Source organism: Oncorhynchus clarkii, chromosome 18, assembly GCF_045791955.1.
Source record: "Oncorhynchus clarkii lewisi isolate Uvic-CL-2024 chromosome 18, UVic_Ocla_1.0, whole genome shotgun sequence".
Lineage (NCBI taxonomy): Eukaryota > Metazoa > Chordata > Actinopteri > Salmoniformes > Salmonidae > Oncorhynchus > Oncorhynchus clarkii.
The window spans coordinates 39,981,429-40,002,540 of NC_092164.1; the positions used below are offsets into that span (position 1 = coordinate 39,981,429).

Genomic DNA, 21,112 nt, shown 5'->3' on the forward strand with positions numbered 1-21,112 from the left:
CTTGCTGGCCCAAAGGTGCACCACCATACGGGACTCCCGGTCACGGCCTGCTGTGACCCAGCCTGGGATCGAACCCCAGGCTTGTAGTGACGCCTCAACACTGCGATGCAGTGCCTCAGGCCGCTGCGCCACTCTGGGAGAACTTAACCTTTTTAGCTCTCAGCTCCCAACATATGAAACAGAGTAGACCCTACGAAAACGAGACTATCAATGAACATGATTGTGGAAAACGTTTGTAGTGCGCGGCATAGCAGCATTTTAGCCACATACTGTCATGTGCTAGCTTTCTAGTCTGTGTTTTATAAACGTGCAAATTTATAAATGTGCAATGAGCATAAAGAGACACGTTTATATAAGGAATTGGAAACTCGTTCTCATTCTGTGAAATAAGCCTCTTCTTATCCAGGTAGGCCACTTGATTTCAAATCTTAAAGTGAACAGGCTACGTCATTCAAACAGCTGGACAGGAGGGTGCGTTCATAACAGTTCAATTGTTCTACCTTGTTAGCAAGCAAATAGATCCAAGTTGGCTAGATTTAAAATATAAAGATTAGCTGGCTACTCGCTAGCATGTGGGCTTGTGCTTGAGAGATTGTTTACGAGACCTGTGTTCATTTTCTATAATGCCTGCTACAAGAAGTTCGTCACTATGAGTGGACGTGCATATTTCTGGTAAAATTTGTAACAAAAAAAGGTATTTTCTAGGACTGAAAGCCAGATCAGTGATTATTGCAAAGAAAAGCAGGTTCAACTATTTTGAGAAAATAATTAAATTGTTAATGGGTCTTATGCTTGTGGAAGGATTTTATTTAGCTTAGGTATACTTTCATAAGCCCTGAATTCATTAGATTATTCCAGACTGTTTGAAATGCTGTTTATTGACCTTTAATTGTGCAAGCCTATTTAGAGAAAACATTTTGTATATTGTGAATCGCCGTTAAGTTCGAAAAAAAGATAAACAATTATTTTTAAGCCATTTCGCCCAGCCGTACATGGGGGCTGTTTTTGCATTTCAAATTAGGGAGGTGTTGAACAATGGAAGTGTTAACGAATTTACCTTTAATAAAGCAGAGAACAATTCACACAGACCCGATACCTGTATTTTGGTTACATTACTTGATCTTTAGGTGGGTTTTATTTGTCCGTGTTTTTTTTTTTTTTACCCCCCGACCCCTTTCAGATATACAAAATAGCAGGTAAAAGGGAGAATCCATAGTAAAATAGTAGGAATTCTGTCTGTATGAAAGGGGTATAGGAAACGTATGGATATTGGCTTTGATGGACTAGTGCCCAGTCCTTTAGCATTCATTCACCACTACTTTCTTGACCGCTAGGCTAACCTGTTAGCTTGTGTAGTGAACACTCCCACCACTGCGGGGCGCTGGTTGATCTGCAGCACGTTGGTGAGTGACTGCAGCACGTCGAAGTAGAAGAAGGAGTCGCCGGGCACCGAGCAGTTGAGCCGCGCCTTCAGGAAGGAGGTCCAGTAGCGCTCCAGCACCCGAGGAGAGCCGCCGTTGTCGTTCTTACACACCCGCGCCACACGAGAGAACACCACCTTGGAGCCGAACCAGAAAATAATTAAATATCACAGAATAGTGCTTTATTATCCTTGGCGCTCTTCTCCTGAACCCCTGAGACATGGGACTTGAGAGGCTTGAAGCAGCCACAGTTCTAGCTGTCTGGGGTTAACAAGTGCCTTGCTGAAGGGCACACCGGTAGTAGCGGGTACTTGAGATTCTGTCACCAGCAGTTACCATTTCATTTTCAACTTGCCCTCACCTGGGAGCAACCCGCTGGTTACACCAGACTAACTCCCACAGATGGATGTCACATTTCCCATTCATGATAGCTCAGTGGATCTGGTCCAGAAGGCTACAGACCTGTCATTATAGTTCATCTCCTATGTCCGACCATAATGGTGGCTTTAATTTTTCACAATGAATCGATCACCCATCTCAGCTTGTCTTGATACATCTGATAAGGGAACATAGTACATTCTCACGTCTTGCTCTAATGGACAGAGCTGAAGAACACAGTCCATACAGTACAGTCGTGGCCAAAAGTTTTGAGAATGACACAAATATACATTTTCAAAGTCTGCTGCGTCAGTGTCTTTAGATATTTTTGTCAGATGTTACTATGGAATACTGAAGTATAATTACAAGCATTTCATACGTGTCAAAGGCTTTTATTGACAATTACATGAAGTTGATGCAAAGAGTCAATATCTGCAGTGTTGACCCTTCTTTTTCAAGACCTCTGCAATCCACCCTGGAATGCTGTCAGTTAACTTCTGGGCCACATCCTGACTGATGTCAGCCCATTCTTGCATAATCCATGCTTGGAGTTTGTCAGAATGTGTGGGTTTATGTTTGTCCACCCACCTCTTGAGGATTGACCACAAGTTCACAATGGGATTAAGGTCTGGGGAGTTTCCTGGCCATGGACCCAAAATATCGATGTTTTGCTCCCCGAGCCACTTAGTTATCACTTTTGCCTTATGCTGGAAAAGGCATTGTTCGTCAACAAACTGTTCCTGGATGGTTGGGAAAAGTTACTCTCGGAGGATGTGTTGGTACCATTCTTTATTCATGGCTGTGTTCTTAGGCAAAATTGTGAGTGAGCTCACTCCCTTGGTTGATAAGCAACCCCACACATGAATGGTCTCAGGATGCTTTACTGTTGGCATCACACAGGACTGATGGTAGCGCTCACCTTGTCTTCTCCGGACAAGCTTTTTTCCGGATGCCCCAAACAATCGGAATGGGGATTCATCAGAGACAATTACTTTACCCCAGTCCTCAGCAGTCCAATCCCTGTACCTTTTGCAGAATATCAGTCTGTCCCTGATGTTTTTCCTGGAGAGAAGTGGCTCCTTTGCTGCCCTTCTTGACACCAGGCCATCCTCCAAAAGTCTTCGCCTCACTGTGCGTGCAGATGCACTCACACCTGCCTGCTGCCATTCCTGAGGAAGCTCTGTACTGGTGGTGGCCCGATCCCGCAGCTGAATCAACTTTAGGAGACAGTCCTGGCGCTTGATGAACTTTCTTTGGCACCCTGAAGCCTTCTTCACAACAATTGAACCGCTCTCCCTGAAGTTCTTGATGATCCGATAAAAGGTTGATTTAGATGCAATCTTACTGGCAGCAATATCCTTGCCTGTGAAGCCCTTTTTGTGCAAAGCAATGATGACGGCACGTGTTTCCTTGCGGTAACCATGGCTGACAGAGGAAGAACAAAGATTCCATGCACCACCCTCCTTTTGAAGCTTCCAGTCTGTTATTCGAACTCAATCAGCATGACAGAGTGATCTCCAGCCTTGTCGTCGTCAACACTTACACCTGTGTTAATGAGAGAATCACTGACATGATGTCAGCTGGTCCTTGTGTGGCAGGGCTGAAATGCGCTGCAAATGTTTTTGCGGGGATTCAGTTCATTTGCATGGCAAAGAGGGACTTTGCAATTAATTGTAATTCATCTGATCACTCTTCATAACATTCTGGAGTATATGCAAATTGCCATCATACAAACTGAGACAGCAGGCTTTGTGAAAATTAATATTTGTGTCATTCTCAGAACTTTTGGCCACGACTGTACATACATTTGTGGTTCTATCACTGACACCCTTTTACCTTGCCCAGGGTGGTGTACTCCACTGCAATCTCACTGAGGAAGAAGTAGACATAATTCCCATACTCGATCGCATGGTGGAAATGGGGCTCTGGGGAGGCAAGCAGACACAACAAGAGGGGAGAAGTGAGAGGTGAGATCGAATGAAAGTCATTATGGGGAGTCATCATTTTCTGGGGATTATCTGTATCTGCCGGAGATGGAGTCCTTGCTGTTCAGGCATTTGCGCCAACCCTGTACTAACACCAGATCCAACTAATTACATACCCAGCCATCACCTTCGTCTTGAGACGTCTTAAGAAACACTCAATGCCATCTCTCCAGACATGTTATGGGTGTCAAGACATATCTCAAGACACTAATGTAAAATATTTAGTCTTTATATGGTCTTTATTTTGGAATGTTTAACATTTCAAATTCATGGAACATTCTACTGACAGTTGACATAAGACTCAAATTGTAGTTTTTTTTCAACTTGAGGAAAGCAAGCAAAGCATTTTAATATGTAATGTACGTTAGCCAAAATAATATTTACTCAATATGAAGAAATATGTTAGACATCTTGTTTTGGCACTACCAAATGTGATATTGTGCAGACTCTGGTTAGCGAGCTAACAACTGTCATTAGCTAGCAAGTATAGTTAAATCTCTAAATTCATGCATGTCTCTTTTTTTCAGTTGCCCAATGGAGTCCATGGGGGAGCACAAAGAGGGGACGGGATCACGTCAAAGGTCTCAACCTCGATGATCATCACCACCGATCACCTTAAGATGTCTCAAGACAAAATTGACCTACTCTCCTTAACAGGGCGACTAATTCTGGTCTTTCCTGTGCAGTTTTATTAAACAGAGAATACATCTAAATGTTACATTAAATAACATCTCCCAAATAAATCGATTTTTCTTGTTTTATTGATCAGCCCTGCCAACCTCACGTGCTGCAGAGTAGACTGGACTTATAGTGACCTTCATGCATGGTTAGGCTGACGAGGTACGTTATGACGGATGCTTGCATCTGCTTTCTTGTTTTCACATGTGCTTTGGTAGTCATTGTGTAATGGACACGGCCCATGTCTCTTTTGTCAGGATACGAGGATGGAAGACATGTCAGCCACCCAACTAAAGATAAGCGGTCACCCAGCAAATACAAGTGAGAACACCGCATTGCAAAAATAAAAAGGACCAGGACACACGCAACGGTCACTTCTTCCCATGAGAACAGGAGTGCTTAACTGATTCATTCTATTTTCAGACTGGACATAGACAAAAGCTGGCGTCCTATCTGGTGTCAAACGGTAAGACCTCCTGGACGATGGGGCTTTACGCTTCAGGTGAGCTGTTCATAAATAAGGTACAAGAAAATAGCGGGGTACCTAATGATACCTAATTACATTTGATTTTCTTACAGATTAAGGAAGAGCATCTCTGAGATCCCCAAACAAGAGAAGACCATCTCTGGCTGTAAAGGCTTGAAGACAGGTGTTGTTTGGAGCTCTATGCCACCTTCAGCTACAGTTATTTTGTTGCTTCTGAAATTTTTATTTTTGGTCAATAAATCTTGATTACTTTGATTTGGTGTCCATCACAATTGGGGCTATAGATGTGCACGAAAGTCGTAGAGTGAGGGATTAGTATTTATAATGGAATTTAAAAAAAATGAAAACAACAAATTATAAAAATGTCTTGGTATTTCCAATACGTGTTTATAGAGACGTGTCGTCATTTGCTAAGACAGGTCTCAAGACATTGTGATGGCTGGGTATGTAAGGACTTGATGATGCAGTGGTGAGTTAAAATGGGTGTTCTGGTACTGGGCTGAAAAATTGACACACCCCCAACCAGGACAATGACAGACACGACATTCACGTGACCGACCTCGGAGCCACTTGGAGTCGTACTTGACGGTCCGCAGGACGGGGCTGTCGTCGCCAAGACTACGGTAGATGACAGCGTCGCTGGCCAGGAAGTCGGTCATGGTGGCAGAGTAGAAATCACCACCTAGAAAATAAAGTGAGTATAGTAAATATAGCAATTAATAAGTAAGATAGTATAAAAAAAGCAAGTCATAGTAAGACAATACAATTAAAATGGTTAAGCTTTATATAAAAGACAAGTCCATGTCATATCTATTTACCAATTCATATATGAAACACTTACATTTATGCTATAAGAATGCTCAGATTTTTTATGACTAATCGATTTAGCCATAAAACTAGGCTTCCGTCTTGACCTACCTACCTTAGGCTTTGGACAACATTTTATTGCTAATGGACTATGGGCAAAACATTGACATTTCAAACTCTAAATGTATAAATTCAGCCACTCACCAGCAAAGAGGCCAAGGTTGGATTGGCCCGACTCGAAGGGACAGCGCGCCTGACCCAACACCTCTTCGCCAACCTGCTCCAGGGTGGTCATCTGTGTGAGCGAGAAGAAACTTAGTTCTCTGTCGCCGTTATGGCCTAGGGCCTGGACTGAAACTAGCACTACACAAACCCCTTAACCCCAATACTTCCTTTGCAACATTGGTGGAATTGCTAGCACGGCTGTGGTTGCTCAGCCCCTTGCTGGCACGGCTGTGGTTGCTCAGCCCCTTGCTGGCACGGCTGTGGTTGCTCAGCCCCTTGCTGGCACGGCTGTGGTTGCTCAGCCCCTTGCTGGCACGGCTGTGGTTGCTCAGCCCCTTGCTGGCACGGCTGTGGTTGCTCAGCCCCTTGCTGGCACGGCTGTGGTTGCTCAGCCCCTTGCTGGCACGGCTGTGGTTGCTCAGCCCCTTGCTGGCACGGCTGTGGTTGCTCAGCCCCTTGCTGGCACGGCTGTGGTTGCTCAGCCCCTTGCTGGCACGGCTGTGGTTGCTCAGCCCCTTGCTGGCACGGCTGTGGTTTCTCAGCCCCTTGCTGGCACGGCTGTGGTTGCTCAGCCCCTTGCTGGCACGGCTGTGGTTGCTCAGCCCCTTGCTGGCACGGCTGTGGTTGCTCAGCCCCTTGCTGGCACGGCTGTGGTTGCTCAGCCCCTTGCTGGCACGGCTGTGTTTGCTCAGCCCCTTGCTGGCACGGCTGTGGTTGCTCAGCCCCTTGCTGGCACGGCTGTGGTTGCTCAGCCCCTTGTTAGCACGGCTGTGGTTGCTCAGCCCCTTGCTAGCACGGCTGTGGTTGCTCAGCCCCTTGCTAGCACGGCTGTGGTTGCTCAGCCCCTTGCTAGCACGGCTGTGGTTGCTCAGCCCCTTGCTAGCACGGCTGTGGTTGCTCAGCCCCTTGCTAGCACGGCTGTGGTTGCTCAGCCCCTTGCTAGCACGGCTGTGGTTGCTCAGCCCCTTGCTAGCACGGCTGTGGTTGCTCAGCCCCTTGCTAGCACGGCTGTGGTTGCTCAGCCCCTTGCTAGCACGGCTGTGGTTGCTCAGCCCCTTGCTAGCACGACTGTGGTTGCTCAGCCCCTCGCTAGCACGACTGTGGTTGCTCAGCCCCTTACTGGCACTCATAAATGATCTGGCTGCCCCTCCAGTCCCTCTGGGGACAGTCTCCTATTTGTGGCAAAGCAGGAGCAGGAGTGCGCGCACACACACACACACACACACACACACACACACACACACACACACAGATACAGACACAGACACAGTGCTAGGGAAAACAAAACAACATCTGTCTGATTGGCTTCACCTCACTGCCTTCAATGAGCTGTAATTACCTCTAGTTTCTAATGCTAAATGACAAGACAAGTCATCTTTCTTGGCTTTTCAACAATCTCACTATGTTATGTATGCCAGTTGTATTTTATAAAAATAAACAGATGAATTCTTACGGCCATATTGTAAAAAGTAGTGAAAAATTAAGCATGGCGCTGACTATTATTTTTTTAAAGTAATGTGATGAAAACTAAGTCAGTCTACATTGACATCATTTCGAAGTGCAAACCGACTGCCCAGGTAGCAATTATACCTTGTCAATGCAAGAGGACTGAACACACAAAAGGCTTAGCAAAAAAAAAGGGGGTGAACGAAGACTCAAATTGTGGCATTGTGATAATGACTAGCTTCGTTGTCTCTGCATGCCCGCAAATCAGCAATCACAGCCTTCTAATTGGAGTGACATTAACAAACGTCAATCATGGCTCTCTAGAATCTAAAGGTTTGATGAAAGAAATAAATGAACAGCACACATCCCCACCTACACTCTCACTCACACACACACACACACCTTGTAGTTGCGGCAGGTGGGGTTGAAGGCATTGGTGCCGCAAGCAAACAGGGTCTCATCGTTCCGCGGTACAAGCACTTTGACATAGTTGTAGCACTCATCCTGGAAAAGAAAAACACAGGATAGATAGTTAAAATAGCACTCAGGCATTACTAGGTATCACAACAATTCACAAATACAATTATGGAGCCTTGAAACCATCCAATTATGTTATAGGGTGCACTTATGTTGCTAGGGAGAGTTTCTCTCCTGACCTCAAAGTAGACACACAAGGAACATGGTGATCGATACTCACACTGTTTCTACCCCTCACGGTACACTTGGCCACATCCTTGGACCTCCATGTGAGCTTCTGCAATACATGAAAGGGGTGGGGACTTAATATGACACCACACCACGCTCTAGAGAACGCCCCACCACACCCAGAGTTAAATAAAAGAGACCGGACGCAATCACAGAATGTGCTCGTGTGGCCATAGCCTGTCAGAGGCCTCTCTGTGACCTTTGGGGTCTGCCCGCCGAGAGCGTCGCTCGACTTCGCCGCCCCGTCAACAGCGGGGGATTCTGGAAAGCTGATATGAAAAGGGGCTTCTGGGTATAACTACTGGACCTTTGCCATATTGGGGTTACGCTCGAGGGTTCTCCACTGTGGTCTTTCATGTCAAACAGAGGGGGAGGTAGCTGGGGGAGCAGCCAAGCTGAGGGCCATTGTTTGCAGGCAAGTCCATTAGTGAGGAAAACTCACTAGGGGCCAGGCTGTGGTACTTCTACAAACAAATATTATTGATGTTGCAAATAAATTATGGGTACTTTGTGTTTAGAAGAGAAAAAGCAGATCAAACGTGTGCCGTAATAAACCACATGGCCATGTTATTTCCTCTTTAGTTTTTTACGTTTTATTCCATCTTGCATAGCCATGTGAGGTTTGATTGACTGTTTGATTTACGTAACTTACCAGCTGGGGGACGAAGTCGTCACCAGCTGTGGTCAGGTTAACTGCAAAGACATGGTCCCTGCGGGGTAAAGACTAAGATTTAGTGTCAGGGTGTGCTGTTACAGTCTCATAAATATAAGGCCAAACCAAGGGTCGGTTTCCCGGATTCTCCATTGAAAATGCTACAGTGTCCGGGAAACAGACCCGGGACTGGTTAGTCTGGTTGTGATGTTTAATTGGTTGCGATTGTTAACATGTGGACCAGAACGGAGGCAGTGGATTGGCTGACTGACCTGGCAGCAATGTAGAGTATGTGATTGATCCTCAGCATCCTCTGGAAGTCCAGGCCTAGTCTGGCTGTGTCATTGTCCGACACCAGCCCCTGGAACCCTGGGCATAGGTAGGAGTCTACAAAGAGAGAAAATGATAATATAAAGAATAGCTGAATTATCCCATACATAAAGATTTTTCCAATTCATGACCCCAACTGCTATGGTATTTAAATCTTTAATAATGTAGTATTTGTTGGATTTTCAGTTGCTAGTGGCAATAAACGGATATGGCGTAGCTAAACTAAACCAGTCACTCTCTGGTCAGACTCTTTCCACTCTAGTCATGTCCTATTCTTTCTGTGGACTGGATCCAGGTTCAGGAGCCCTGCTTGTTTCTAAAGGTCAGACTGGAGGGAAGGTAATGAACAGAAACCTCTGCTAGTCCCCGCTCTCGCCATTTGTGTCCAGTCCTGAGTCTTGTTCATTAAGGCACGGAACATAACATTTTTTGAAAACATGAGCATTTCTTATTGGACAAATCCCTGTTTTTATTGTCCGTTTTCTTCCGTTTGGTGCCTAATGAACACAACCCTGCTGAAGGGTAGATGAAGGTTTGATAGATCCATAGTTTATTTGGCTCGGGATGAGTGAGCCAAGATAAAGTGTCTGCTACTCTAGTTCTGACGCAAGTCATTTGCATAAATGGCAATTATTAAAGCACATACTGTAGCCGTAAGATTAAACTTCTGTCGAAAGGCTTTGTTTGGACAACACAACAGCAAATATGATGACGAGGCAGAAGTGTTCATTAAATGATAAGACTGTTGGCATTTCGTCGATGGCAAAGACGACGTCAACCCGCAACACGCGGGGTGAAGAGTCGAATATGCTCTAACACTAAACAAAATGCCCTTGAGAAGTCCACTCTCACTCCCAGTTTGTGTAGATAGGTCTGATGCTGTCATTTACACTGTCCAATATGTCAGGAGATATATCCGTAGTCAAATCGGTTTCAAGGTGCGTCAGGCTACTACATCCGGCAAATAAGAGCTGATCTCGGTCGGAAATGTTCAGCATTTCTCCTCAACGTTGATTTGTGCATACTGGAAGCGCACTAAACTCCCTCTCGTTCTTTTTCCCCTCTCTCTTTCCGCGATTTGAAGCTGTTGACCGCGCAAACCAACTCCTTTCTAATGCCACTCTCCCAATGACAGCCCCTCAGCGACACTTTCTCCTTCGCCTCTCTTTATCCACCTTTCTCACACCAATAATGTATAGAACCTGTCCTGCTCATTAACTCCCACCTCCTCCCAACTCCCACCTCCCACCTCCCACCTCCTGGAGCCGATAGACCCCACGTATAGTTAGAGAACTGTGGGAAAACTGTGCCCAACACCCACTCAAAATCCAATGATGGCCATTTTGAGTGCACATCTTTGGTTAATCTAATCTTGTGTTTAATTTGCACAAGACCATCCCTCCACACTCATCTCTCGTGCAGAACAACTCCACAGCCTGACTTCGGCTCATCAATGTATTAACAAGGTAGCATTAGGGCTCTGAGCCAGCCTTAGGCCATGCAAATAGGGTATCGGTTCCTTGCGTGCTGCTGGTGACAAATATCACAGCAATCTTCCTCCCCTAACTCTGGGGTAGATTTATATGTCACATCATATTAGTGCACTATCCACCAGTCCCGTGCTACTAAATTAATCCCCTTATATCACAGAGGAAAAATATGCAACATGGCACCACTTGCCCTTTTAAATCACTCTAAGCCAATCAGGGAGCTGGTGGGGCTACTCACGCTCCCATCCGACAATGTTGATTGGCTCCAGGTCCTTGGGGAAGGGCGTGGCCATGGCGGACAGTAGACAGGAAGTGAGTGCGAGGGCTGCCAGCAGGAGACGCCTCCTCATCCGTTTTGGAGGAACCATCTTGAATGAGGAGAAGGGGGTTGGGTAGCAGCAAAGACGGCTTCAGCAAGTCATGGTGTGGGGCTCCGATCCAAGGGAGCCCTGTCTGCGGAGGGAAATATGGACAGAGAAGAGAGGAATTAAGTTCAGTCAGACGAAAAGGGGCCATAGAACGCACACACACGTTGTTTGACTATACATGAAAACCTATTTCACAGATCATGCAGCAGACATGTCGGACATGTCATGCAAAATCTGTAATTGCTCAACTTAGGACCTTTTCTCAGTTGGCTAGTGATCTTCGCAAATTAAATCGATTTGATTTAAAGAACATTTACTCAGGAGCCGATGTCTATTAATTGAATGATACAATTTCAGGACAAGAGGCATTTTCTGCTTGTATTATCTAAACAAAAAGCTACAGTTATGATTCATCATAGCCTGATGGCATCTAATGGCAACACAAATCTGCGAGCATAACAAAATGTATTCTTCATTACAATATTTGAAAGAAATGCACAACAATAAAAAATCACAGGACAATTGTTTCACGTGATTGTCTCCATGTTCTGGTCTATCAACACATGACACCGGCAGCAGTCCAGAAACTCCTAAAACTAAACGTTAAACACTAATAATCACGAATACATTTTTTTTTTCTCTCTCCAAGGTCAGACTGACACCAGACAGTTTTGGTCAGAAATATTAATGACCGACTTCAGGCTGTCTGCTTTCGTCAAAACGATATCAATGAGGAACGAACGGTCCGAGCTGGAACCCAGATGGTCTTAACGGCTGCCAACTTCAACATCTGCCTCTTAGAGTACTAACATACAGCGCTAACACACACAGCCAGAGCGATGACAAGAGGGAGCCGCTGGCGGGAAAAGGTCATTCTGTCTGAGATACAATACAGATCAGTCCAATGGACCATAGAGACGTGTCGATCGACATTTTGAACGAGTCAATTAATATAGTTTCATTGAAGTTGTTTGACTCATTTTATAATGTCCCACATTAGCTCACAGGAAACGTTTCACATTGTAAACGGCTGCATCAAGTTGATAAACCAAGTGGATTGCACAGAGCAAGATCTAGATTTACTACATCATCATACATTACTAGGTTAACATTCTAAAATCCTGACCCTCTGGACTCGCTCTGACTCTCTCCACTGACTCGCTAGAGCAGGGTTTCCAACACTCGGTCCTCAGGAACCCAAGGGGGGCATGTTTATTGTTTTTGCCCAAGCACTACACAGCTGATTAAAAAAGAATCAAGCCTTGATCATTTGAATCAGCCGTGTAACCAAAATGAGCACCCCTTGGGGTCTTGAGGACCGAGTTTGGGAAACGCTATGTTAGAGACAGGATGTTAGCTTGCCGCGCTAACTAACTGCCCTTCCAAAGTCAACAAACAGGAGCTCTCGCCATCAATATCAATTAGCCTACGCCATCCTAGTTTAGATTCCGTGCAGGTGCTGTGCTAAGCCGCGAGGTCAGCCAGTCATGCCCCCCCCCCTCTATAAATGATAAGGATTAGCATTAGCGTCTAGTCGTGTTTACGTTGTGGCTCGCGGTAGCCTCTACTCTAAAGGATTACACCCACTCAGACACGCACAACCTACTGCTCCTCTACAGTCAGACTGAAGATACATGAATGAGGCAACCTGTGTTGTCATTCAATCAATGTTTGGAGGAAGTAACATTGGAAAGTCTGAGGTAATTTTTGTGATCATATTACACAAAGAGGGGAAGAGTTCAAAACTTCCCCCACTGACTAGCATAATCAGCACGACACATGAAAACGGGTAATGTTGTAACTGTACAGTATGGAAGGTTGGTTTCCAGAACAACATAATAGAACAAATGAAACAATGTATATTTTTTTTCTGGGAAAACCAAGGTCATATTGTATGACTGTGCGCTAAGGCCCAGCTGCTTTCAGTCCACCTTCAGCTTACCTCACTAGTGAGTTGAGGAGCTAAAAGTGAGAACATGCATTCCCATCTTCTCCAATAGAGTGGTTGTTACGGCGCTGCTAAGAGCTCCCAGCTGGGAGACAACGACCCCGGAGACAAAAACTCACTCTAGCTCTTCAACTTGTTCTCTATTGTGGTGGCGCCTGCCTGAGTTGTGGTAGTCACAACCGTGGGGGACATTTCCTGTCAAGAGGCAAAAGATCAAAAGTACTGTATGAAACCGCAACAGGAGGCGACTGAAGCCATCTTGGATTGATTTAAGAGGTTTGCCTCCGTTTGCTATGCTAAGTGTTGTAAATGTATAAAGACCAGTCACCAGACTGTAAAAATCCAATCAAATGTTTAGGTTTTGGTCCCATATTCTTAGCACGCAGTGACTACATCAACCTTGTGACTCTACAGACTCGTTGGATCCATTTGCAGTTTGTTTTGGTTGTGTTTTGGGTTGTTTTCTCAATAGTAACTGGCATCCTGGAGTCTGGAGTCTGTAGAATCACAAGCTTGATGTAGAATATGGGATCAAACTCGCAACTTTTGATTACTTTAGCACACTAAGTCAATTTGTCCAAATATTTATGACAAATGGGGACACTAGATACATAAAGTGGTTTCATTCCTAAAACGGTAAAACAGGTATGTATGAAAATACCCTCAAATAAAAGTGACATTCTGCACTGCCGCGCGAGTATAAATGTTGGAGTATAAAGTCACATTGTTAGCTTCACTGACTAAATACATGAGGGGAGTGTAACTTGAGGTTCTTCTGTTCAAGCAAGAAGACAGCTCACCTAAATGGAAAGGAGAACAACTGCAGGAATGAACTATTCTAGAAAGATGTTCAGGCTTTAAAAGAAGAGATCTAGCTCTCCCCCTAAAATTCCACCAGAGGCGTGGGTGTCAGTCACCGTACAGTTTAACTTCTCAACCCTCTCTCTGCGGTCACCGGCGCACGCCTGAGGTTTTGGAGCGATCGGGGAAAACCTCACTTCAGCTGAGACTGATTACGGTCCATGAAAATCACTCCACACGCGTCCGCCAGTTTCTACACCACAATTACCTAAACACATAATCTCTGTTATGTACTACATAGTTCCAAAACCTCCTCTGCACATTTGGTTTGTGTCAATGTGGATCCTCAGAGTGCCATTTATATTGAGAGACCAGTCCAACTTTTTCCTCACTCTTATTTTTTTATTTTATTTTGGACTGTACTCGGGCTCTGTGAGAAAACTACGGAATTGGGGAATATATAAAGGATCGTTTCCCACAGACTACACCGGTGCCATGGTTGAAAAGGGTTACAATGACCTACGGACAAACAAGAGAGTCTTCAATCTACAGACTACAACACGGGTCGCTGCCCTCATGTTTGTTATTAGATCTAGAGACTTAGAGTTAAGTGAATTGCTTAATAACCTCTCATTTGCGTCCCATGTTACTGCGAAGGCTGGGGGTTACCCCTGGTTTGAAGTCAAGGGCAAAAAATGTATAGTAGAGGAAGGCATCATCTTTACAACCCTACACGAAGGATTCACAGCATTTGTGAGTCTGTTAGAGAGCGGAAGAGACGAGTTTGAACTATGCATCCGGCAAAAATAAACTTGGTTCGGTACAGGCAGTCTTCCTATTTGACTTGGTTGCCACTGGCGGGTGTGTCATTCCATACTGCATTAGATGACTCCCTGCTAGGACAGCCAACATTCATTTCCCACGTACCTACTTAATCGCTATTCATTCCTCAGCTGCAGTTTTTCTAACGCTACAAACGCTCGAGAACAACCCACGTATCTAAGCTAGCGTAAACACAGCCCCCTCGGGACACGCAATGCTTTCTACACCTAGAGGGTCCACAACGAGGTTCTGTAAGTACAACACCAAGACTAACTCTTCACTGCTTGAGTGGACTTGGGGAAAAATGCATCTTGTAACACAATTTCTGGGAACTCTAGGTTGTAGTGAGTTGAGGGGGTGAAATGTTTTTACAATGCAGGAGCAATGGAAGGATAAAGGGGGGCTTTGCCAATATTGGCTTATATACCTTGCGGAAAAGCTACATGCGTAAGGTAAATCTTACAGCCGATTTGTGGTGATCAGGGCTTAAGTATGTAATCTTAACTGGGAGAGGGACAGCTAGAGGGTACCGTAAACAGCATACCTGTCACTGGTTGGAAGGACCATCTTGAGGCTTAAAAGTAATCATTGGCTTTCAATTGGCTTAATATCATTGCTTTCTGTTCCTTTTTAAACCTCAAATATATATATATATTTTTACATTAAATTACTTCACCAATCAGTGCGGATAGAGCAGCTTGCTATGAAGCGGGTAAGCTACAGCCTAGTTGTTTATATGTGTGATGGACACACAAGTGTACAGCTCCGGTTGCAAAAAAAAAATGCGGGTGAGGAGAGAGCGAGATAGGGTGGAGGAGGCTTAGCTAGCTAACACGCTTGTGTGTGCAGAGCGGCAACATAATTAAAAATAATTTTACCTTTTTGTAGTTAATAAATCCAATGTGAAACGTAATAACTATAGCATCCTTAACTAGCATTTAAAAAGTGTATCCATTTATCCATGCAGGTAGCATACACACACTAGCAAAGATTTCCGGCTGGCAGTTAACATGTTTCTTGGTGACAGAGGGTTTAGCATAGGCATTTCGTAGATTTTTTTTGTGGGACTATAAAAAATAAATGCCCGGAAGATAAAACATTTTTAACCGATTCCCATGCTTTTAAAATAACGGTTCTACTCCAGAACAGTATAGACCACTTTTGTTCCTCAAACAATTTAGTCATTTTCCGGTTTTCAGTTCTGTTCCAACCACTGATCAAGATAAATGTTTTTTTCACGAAGTAATAGTTGGGATGAAGCGGAAATTCAAATCTCAGTGTCATGTGACAAGACAACGTAATCTTCTAATACCTACCGGTGGATTTCCCTTGCCTCTAGTTCCTTGTGGTGGGCAGTCCCTGTCCAAGGAAATCTTTCAACAGCCTAAAGGTTCCGTGAAAAGCGGTGGTTGGCCCCTAATGGTGCTGGTGGCCGCTAACGGTGCTGGTGGCCGCTAACATGGCTGAACTTTACGGAACCTTGGCAGACACCGTGGCTCACAGATGATCAGAGACAGGGTGTGTTGAAGGCAAAAAAAAATGTGCCTTGGAACGGCCAGATCAACTGGCATAGAGCATGAATGAAGGGACAGGAAGGATAGCAATGGCATGACGATGTTAGCAACAAACTCTTACGGAGTATGTGGACTCTATGATGATCTACTACCATTTCATCATCAAATAGGAAATGGAGCTTGATGACACACAACTAGTGCTGTACTTTCAACTTATATTTCCAGTATTTGCAGAGTCTGAAGAGGAGTTTAAGTCTGTTCCCAAAGATTTCAAGTAATCTTATCTCGTCCTGTATGTGCGGGCACGTCGAAACATTTCGCTAAATTAGCATAATGCCCTGTGAACGGTTGAGAATATTATCAGTGAAACAATCTGAGGCAAGCACTAACATATCACACTCAGGGCTGATCAAACACGCACACAGCAAATAAGAGCTGTATGTGTGTGTGGAGCTTGGCAACCATTCAAATACACTTTTACAACTGTACTGGGACCTGTAAACCCCAAGTGCACCAAAAAGCAAGTGTGACATTGATATATTGACTGAAAGATCCAGGCATATAAAAATCAGGTTGAACATTTCTACACTGCATGGGTCCGTTTTACGATGGGTTGAACGAACCTGAGCCTGAAAATGAAACAAATCAAGTGCACATGCCCTCTGATGTCATCTAAATGCACATCGTCAGTTGCGTTACGAGTGGTCATTAAAATAACTGGTGGCATTGCATGCGTTTCTGCTTACGAGCACGACGTTTGGGCTCAGAGAAATCAATGTTGTCCGTAGCACACATCAATGGCTGCGTGTTCTATGTAAAACAAAACATATTTTTTTTCCACAGGATTACTGATTAGATGGTACTGGCCATTGCTCGTGTTGAACTTGAGTAACCTTTCTGAATGAAGCTTGATCAGTGGCCGTGTATGAATTGATGGAGTTGGCAGCTGTGTGCGTTACAGCTCAGTATTCAATTGTGTGTGTGTGTGTCTTGCACTGCTCTTTCCCCGGGCTCTGATGATCCATGGGACACGGCTAGCCCCTTTGCTATGCAAGTCAGCTGCCAATCTCTTCCTAGCCACTCGCCACCCACCCGGCAAAATCCAAGTATCGGCTTTGGCGGCAGAAACAAGATCCGTCACGGAACCCTGGCGCGACCTGGGAATATCCCAGTGGTCAGCGGCTTTGGTGGGCTGCGGCTCATTTTGTGCTCATTCCTCCATTTCCTCTCACAGCCCTCAGGGATCATTAGGAGGCCTTTTGAAGATGAGTGCCAGCGTTTTCCTCTGAGCATCACAGCGTCAGCTCTACCACGCACACCAGAAACCGCCAGGCCCAGACAGGATCGTTTTAGGATAATGTGAGGTCTGTGTCTTGTCTTGTGCGCCTGCTTTGTTTTTCTCCCTTGGTCTCCATTTCTTTGTTTTTCTCAACAGGGCTTTGTTTTTATTTTCTCACCGGGTCTATCGGTTTCTCCCATTCTCTCCCTGTCTCGCCCTGTTTTTCATAAACACTCAAAGCTCAAACAAACACTGAGTGATTGTAAATGCATATTTTCTCAGTTTCTCCCCTCTCAGCCATGCTTCTTGGTGTTTCTCACTTAACAACGGAAGGCTTTTGTGCTTGGCAACAGAGGTATGCCTGTTCTGTCACAAAGATGATAATAAATAGCCTTGTTTATCAAAAAATTGGAGACAGTACAAAGAAACCAAATCTAGTAAACATGAGATGAAAGAGGGAAGCCCAGAAAATACATTGTTTCAAAAGACACATTAACTTTTTGCCACAAATTAAAATAGAGAAACGGCCTGACCACTGATCTAAAAGAATGATGAGAGCGGGGGGGGGGGGTTATGGAGGAATCAAAGACCAGTTGTTGCTGAGTCTGGAGTTCTATATTTCCACAAAGAGGCTTTGGAGAATCCTTTCCTCCAGGATAAAGTAGTAAAGCAGAAAGGAGAGGGTTTGGTACAAAGCTGAGCTCACCGCTTCCCGATATCCTCCTGACACAATAGATCGATCACTTTGTACGAGTGATTTTCCATTTTAAAACGCAGCCTATGTAAATTCACAGGTTATGAATCAATGGGATCTATCTGTGCACTTTTTAAGCCCTCCATTTTGAATACAGCGCTAGGCACCGTAAAATGCCACAACCTCGTCTACTAGCTTCCTGACGCTTTACGCCACGGTGAAGTACTTAATCATTGTGCATGCTCTTACATTGTAATGGCACCTTACAGACATTACAGGGTACCGTCTGGCATGTTATTAACCGAAACGCATGGCAAGACACAGGCTGCTTATCACAAATGGTTTCTAGGAGAGAGGAAAACCAGGTCAAAATGCCTGTTCCTCAGCAAGATCATCCCTCTGGCTCAATAGGCCTAAAATGGATTTGGTGGAGATCAGCCTACAGATAACACAAATCTCTGTTCAGTTGTCTTGATATACAACAAAGAAATTCACTGTGTGTGAATGCTTGCTCTTAAGAGTCCTTCACAGAGAGAGGTGTATGCACAAAAAGCTTATTTCTCTCAAATGTTGTGCACAAATGTGTTTACATCCCTGTTAGTGAGTATTTCTCCTTTGCCAAGATAATCCATCCACCGGACAGGTGTGGCATATCAATAAGCTGATTAAACAGCACAATCATTACACAGGTGCACCTTGTGCTGGGGACAATAAAAGGCCACTAAAATGTGCAGTTTTGTCACACAGCACAATACTACGATGTCTCAAGTTGAGGGAGCGTGCAATTAAAATGCTGACTTGCAGAAATGTCTACCAGAGTTGATGCCAGAGATTTGAATGTTAATTTATCTACCATAAGCAGAGAATTTGCCAGTACGTCCAACCCGCCTCACAACCGCAGACCACGTGTAACCACACCAGTCCAGAACCTCCACATCCAGCTTCTTCACCTGTGGGATCGTCTGAGACCAGCCACCTGGACAGCTGACTAAACTGAGTATTTATATCTGTAATAAAGTCATTTTGCGGGGAAAAACTCTTGATTGCTCCCCAGTGGGTGGGCCTATGCCCTCCCAGGCCCACCCATGACTGCGCCCCTGCCCAGTCATGTGAAATCCATAGATTAGGGTCCATTTCATTTATTTAAATTGACCGATTTCCTTATATGTAACTCAGTAAAACCGTTGAAATTGTTGCATTTATATTTTTGTTCAGCATAGAGAGAGTGCCTTGAAACAAGGCACTGGACCGTGAGAGGAGAACTGGGATAAGCTTTCATCATGACAGCTAATCCAGCAGCCATCTTTCATTGCCTGGTGTCATGCTGAAGGACAAACACCAAAAGAGCCTTCTCTCCTAGAAAAGAGACACAGAGGGGAGAAAGAGAGAGAGGGAGAGATGGATGAAATGAGGAAAGAAAGCAGTGCTTTGGAGAGAGACCACAGGAGAAAGAGCCAGAAAGTGTTAATCAACAGTGAGAGTACACTCCCAACCACACACACAAACACGTCCACACAGCTGTAGAGAGACGGGGGAGACAAACAGTCCTGTTTGTAGCGGGCGGCTAGCAGGCGTGGTGCTAAGCCTTGGCAGAGGGACCATTAAGTGTGAGCATGTGATAAATGCACTGGGCTCCACAGACCTGAAGTTCTCATTACTCTGTGTGCAGTAGAGAGCTGCAGAGCCATCGCTCATGAAGGATGGGGGATCCATTGGCTGTGTGAAGGTGTGTGTGTATCGGCGTGCATGCGTATGGTGCCCGCGCGTGTCCATCTGTGTGCAACTTGACCAACACAACACTATTCATATCAATCAATGACTCCCATTCATATTCTCTCTCTGGCACGGAGGGCGTAGCCTTTTGGGCAATAGGGTACAGTGAGAGGGGAGGTGGAGTGGTAACATAAGCCCTGTGTTATCAAGCCCCTTAGAAACACACACTGTGGGCTTAACGTCGCATTCCTTTGCCCTCCGCAAACTCTATTTCTGCCCTTCTCGTCTCTCTTGGCCGTCATCTATGGAATTTCCCCAGGCGACTCCAAGGCCAGAACCACTTTGGGGACAGGGGGGGGGGGTGCATCAAACGAACAGCTAGCGGAAATAAAGAACCAATGTTGCCTGAAGAATTGAGGTACGTTTATTTTTATTTGATATGTTTGATATGTCGAAAGCCTGTGCCGGTTGCCCTCAAGAGGGTCAAGTTAGAGGCATAACTCTAAAGTGTGTTCCATGCAAATGTAAGAACATACAGCTTTAAGAGAGCAGGGCTCAAGAAATGATCAAGTCACTATGATTCAGAGCTATCATTTTATGATTCTATTAACTTTGTTTGGGGAAGAGACAATTAATTCCACATTGGAAATAAAAGGGGGGGGGGGGTGTACTCTGTTTTCAAATCGCATCAGTCATTCTATTCGATTGTCAGTGAGAAAACAGGGGAAGGGCAAGAGGCTGTTATTCAACTGTTTGAAAGAGATTCTCAATTAAATCAAGGACGCTGAACAATAAGCGACGGTGGCTAAAGAAAAGAGGCGAAAGATGAACGTCAGATTAGACAGATGAAGGGGTTTAAAATAGGCCCTCACTCATCTTCAGGGAGAGATCAGAAGCAGGACTGGAGGGTCCCTCGTTCTCCCTCCCTCTTTTTTTCCCACTTCCTCCCTTCTCTCTGCAATCTTTCTCCATCCCCACTCGCTCTCTCTTCCAATGCCCTTTCTTATGCTTCCCTATCTTCAATCATCACGCTTTCTTATTTGGATCTGTTGGACTCGAATCGTCGGTCTGGAACTCGAATCGTCGGTCTGGAACTCGAATCGTCGGTCTGGAACTCGAATCGTCGGTCTGGAACTCGAATCGTCGGTCTGGAACTCGAATCGTCGGTCTGGAACTCGAATCGTCGGTCTGGAACTCAAATCGTCGGTCTGGAACTCGAATCGTCGGTCTGGAACTCGAATCGTCGGTCTGGAACTCGAATCGTCGGTCTGGAACTCGAATCGTCGGTCTGGAACTCGAATCGTCGGTCTGGAACTCAAATCGTACTTCTATTGTTTCTCTCCCCATGCCACTTTGCTTCCTCCCCGCT

General features: G+C 45.1%; 1 protein-coding gene across 5 annotated transcripts in view; it reads right to left on the bottom strand.

Annotated features, from left to right (window-relative positions):
* LOC139373483 (semaphorin-6D-like) overlaps positions 1–21,112 on the bottom strand; it is a 97,173-nt gene that overhangs the window by 20,150 nt on the left and 55,911 nt on the right. For all 5 annotated transcript variants that reach the window (XM_071114051.1, XM_071114052.1, XM_071114047.1 and 2 more), the window contains 9 exons: positions 10,843–11,057; positions 9,057–9,171; positions 8,785–8,842; positions 8,125–8,181; positions 7,830–7,931; positions 5,961–6,051; positions 5,509–5,631; positions 3,636–3,724; positions 1,341–1,558 (listed from right to left, as the gene is read on the bottom strand). In XM_071114051.1, coding sequence (XP_070970152.1) covers positions 1,341–1,558; positions 3,636–3,724; positions 5,509–5,631; positions 5,961–6,051; positions 7,830–7,931; positions 8,125–8,181; positions 8,785–8,842; positions 9,057–9,171; positions 10,843–10,972 — 983 coding nt within the window. In that variant the 5' untranslated portion in view covers positions 10,973–11,057. The remainder of the gene's footprint in view (positions 1–1,340; positions 1,559–3,635; positions 3,725–5,508; positions 5,632–5,960; positions 6,052–7,829; positions 7,932–8,124; positions 8,182–8,784; positions 8,843–9,056; positions 9,172–10,842; positions 11,058–21,112) is intronic.